General features: G+C 51.5%; 1 protein-coding gene across 1 annotated transcript; it reads left to right on the plus strand.

Annotated features, from left to right (window-relative positions):
* Window positions 1-404: 404 nt before the first annotated feature.
* Ccl1 (C-C motif chemokine ligand 1) lies at window positions 405-3,348 on the plus strand. Its single transcript, XM_041663885.1, has 3 exons — window positions 405-480; window positions 1,742-1,853; window positions 3,235-3,348. The coding sequence occupies exons 1-3, from the start codon at window positions 405-407 to the stop codon at window positions 3,329-3,331; spliced, it is 285 nt and encodes a 94-aa protein (XP_041519819.1). The 3' UTR covers window positions 3,332-3,348.
* Window positions 3,349-3,919: the final 571 nt, after the last annotated feature.

Here is a 3,919-nt window from a genome sequence, read left to right on the forward strand (position 1 = left end):
CGGGAGCTGCGTGGAATGGAATGATGTGGGTTAGATGAGCTGTGTGCAGGCCACTTCCTCTCTTTCACCTTTCTTGACTTTCCACTCAGCCAGGACAGCTCCCACGTATTTTGTCAAGAATGTAAAGATAGGTATCTGCCTTTACACTTGGGGAACTTCCCAAGACATCAGGCACCCAAACATACCTCGAATACTACCCCAGAGAGGTGAGGAAAGGACTTTTCCATGTGGCCATTGGGTATGAGCTCCTTTTCCCTGGGACTCCCACATCTTCCTCATGGGTTGGGAAAGCACCCCAGGCCTCCCGATATAAGCTCAGTACAAGATGAGGCAGGGGAGAGCTCTTGGCTTCACCAGGCATTCAGTGGTTGCTCCAGAGAGGCCCAAACCAGAAACCCATCATCATGAAACTCATCAGCATGGCCCTGATGTGTCTGCTGCTGGCTGCCATGTGGCCACAAGATGTGGACAGCAAGAGCAGTGAGTGGTGGGGTTCCTGTACTTGGCCTGGGGAGGGGAGAGTACAGACAGGTGTTCTGGATGTAGGGCAGAACTCACCTAGTCCTCTCACTGGCTCGATCTCTGCTCCCGCCTGGAGATGAGGGATGGAGGGCATGAATGGACTGAGGGCTCTGGGCATGGAGGAGGTTGGGCTAGGGGCAGCCGTCTACTGCTTTATGTTGAGCTCAGACCTGAAACTCACCCCTGATTCTTTTTTTTTTTTTTAATGACTGCGGGGACAGACCTGGACCAGGGTCCTCTGGGTGTGATCCTAAGCCTGGCCCTTTCTTGAGAGGCACTTTTTCTTTTGAGAGCTGAGCTGGCTTCAGTGTAGAAGATCCTTACTCTACAGACACTTGGGAGGGACTAGTGGGGATTGTTTCAAACAAGCTGGGAGCCCTGAAGCCCAGAAGAGGAACTGGGTCTAGTTTCCACAGTGTGACAAATGGCAGGCAGGGGTTGAAGGAAGAACCACAGGAGCTAATAGCTGGAAAAGCACTAGACCTTTCTATATGGCTAAAGTGGAGTTTGTGTTCCATTTAGAGAATACTGACCTAACAATGGACCCAAGGGTTTGTGAGCTAGGAAGGAGCGAGGGTTAGAACAAGAGACTTCGAAGGTGCGATGTGGGGAGGGGAGTATACAGACTGGCAGAGTTTGGGGTTATTGGACTATGAAAGAGGACCAAGGAGGGGATGCAGGAGATTGTGTAGACGAGGGACTAGCTAACTACTTCTTGGGAACACCCTTTCCCCTTCCTTCTGAGCTCTTGTGCAGTTCCTCACCAGGTTCTGTCTGTAAACCGTGAACTGCAATGCCCTGCGTGTAATGGGGTAACAGGTTCCCTAGAATGTGAGTCTAGAACCGTAGAGCTTAAATACTTGTATGGTACAAATCTCTGTGCTTGCGATGGGAGACGGAAACTGAAGAGGGCTGTATCTGTGGGATCTCAGTGTACGGACAGGGATGTGAGCTGAGTCAGGGGCTCAGGCTGGCTTGTGGTTAGTGTCTCCACCCTCTGCTGGTTTGTGGGGTGCTTAGCTCTGACCCCCTCAGCCTTCTGATTATTCTCCAGAATTGAGTGGCTGGTGAGGCAGGGCTGCACCATGGCCCTCTGGATGTGGTCTCCAAGCCTGAGTCTGTCCTAGCAAAGGCTTTGTGGGTTTTCCATTTTAATCCTTGTGTGTTTGGGAGGCTGAGGTATGGGTGCTAATAATGGTCTTCCGTGTTTTTCTTCTAGTGCACGTGGCCTCCTCTCGCTGCTGCTTCAGCTTTCTGAAGAAAATGCCTCCCCAGAAGTCAATCCAGTGTTACAGAGAAATCAGCTCCTCCTGTTCCCACCGAGCTGTTGTGTGAGTGAGCACTGACGAGCCTCTAGCTTGGGGAGGGATAACGCGGACTGGAATGAGAATAGCGGACACTAGATGGCGCTGTTCTACAGGAATAGGGACTCTTAAACCCAATCAGGCAAACTGTGGTACAGCGCCATGCTTGATCACAAGGGGGAGCATAGGGCTTCCCAGCGGGGAGTTCCGATTTATTTGCTTGAACTCCAAATAAATCAGGACTTCCTCCCCAAGTGCAAAGGCAGATAACTATCTTTACGTGAAGCCATGATTATATCCCATATTATCTAGCCAGAAGGAAATGCTTAGCCAAAGCGACAGACAGGCTGGAGCGTTGGCTCAGTGGGTAGTGTTTGACTGTCCAGGGAGTTCATATTCCTTGCCAGCACGCAGGAAGTAGAGCAAGGTGGTGTGAGATTGTTACTCCAGCTGGATGAGGCAGAGACAGGCATAGCCCACAGGTTGCTGGTTCTGACCTGACTGAAACAGGTTCAAGATTCAATGAGAGACCCTGCCTCAAAAAGCAAGATAGACAGACAATGAATTGAGGAAGACTTCTTACCAGCCAACCTGTGGCCACCACCATGAACACCACACACACACACACACACACACACACACACATTTACCAATTTGCCAAGCTGCATTCTCCAGGGGCCTTGGACAGGAAACTCTTCCCCTACCCTGTGCTTTGACTCTGGTCTGTAAAGAGGGACAAAGCAGAAACCTGCCTGTATCTCAGGGTCATTAGTAGCCGGATTGAGGTGACTCGCACACCAGGTCAGCATTTTGAGGCGCTTTCCTGTTATGACTCCTGCTGATCCTCTTATGACAAACACTTTGTTAGAGAGAAACTGAGTTTGGGGAGGCAGAGGTGGTTGTCTAAGACCATTGGCCAGTAGGAGGCAGAGTTGGTTTGTGGAATGAATACCAATCAAATTAGGACGTGGACAGATGGAAAAGAATCAACCTCTCCTCTGCTCTCCTCTCCTCTGCTCTCCTCTCCTCTCCTCTCCTCTTCTCTCCCCCCCCCCCCCCAAAAAAAAACCACACACACCTACACCACGAACCCAGAGCAATGTGTGGGTTCCGAATGGATACACAAACACTCAAAGCGGAATCAGGGAGTTGTTCTAGGATGGCGAAGTTTTATCCTTGTTACGCATCAGGATGTTGGCCAGCTCCTCTGCCCCCAGCCCCATAGAGGGAATCCTAGTCCCTAAAGGAGGGTCCAGGGGTCCCCACTAATCAGCTCCCAATGTGACACCAGTGTGCCTTCAGATCATATACAGTCCCTTCGTTCACAGAGTGGGGAGCTCAGGGGCCTCTGAGTGTTCCAGGTTCCTAGTGGGTGACTCGGGTCCTTGCCCATGTCCTCTATTCACAGATTCAGGATGAAGAAAGGTCAAGAAAGCTGTGCCAAGAGTACAGATGCGTGGGTTCGGCGTTACCTGAAGGAGGTGAAACCCTGCCCGCTGAGGTGAAGCTGAGCTCCGCCTTCCCATCCCGGTCCCGGAGACTGGAGCATCCCTTCACTCAGTCCCCCACCCTCCAACTGCCGTCACCCTCTGCCCACTGTTACAGATGCACCCCCATCTCAGTCACGTGATAAGCTATTTTATGGTACTTTGTCTGTTTAAATTATGGAATCTTCAACACCTACAGCCTCTGTTTCTTGGACTCCATGAGGACTTGAGGGTTCAGACTTGATTGAAATTGGGGGGTGGAAAGCAGGGCCTAGAAGGCTGGGGGCAGGTTGGACCTGGGGCCAGGGAAACCACTACATAGGAGAAGTTTTGATCCAGGCTGTGCTATGGCCTCTCTTCCAGCTTTGGTGGTGGAGGGAGCCATAGTAGAACAACCACTGGCACAAGCCTGGGTTCACACTGGGCTGGGAGCCCATGTGACGGGGGTCCTGCCTGCATCCCCAAAAGCTCAGGATGGGGTAATGGTAGCCTATGCTCTAGGTGGAGGGGCGTCTTGTGTTTATCTGCCTGTAAGATGTTGCCGACTCTATTTTATAAATGAGGCCATCGGGGTTGGAGAAGGACATAGAGAATGTCAGGGCCACA

Source organism: Microtus oregoni, unplaced genomic scaffold (genome assembly GCF_018167655.1).
Source record: "Microtus oregoni isolate MIOR12 unplaced genomic scaffold, Mior012 000015F_ref0000493, whole genome shotgun sequence".
Classification (NCBI taxonomy): Eukaryota; Metazoa; Chordata; class Mammalia; order Rodentia; family Cricetidae; genus Microtus; species Microtus oregoni.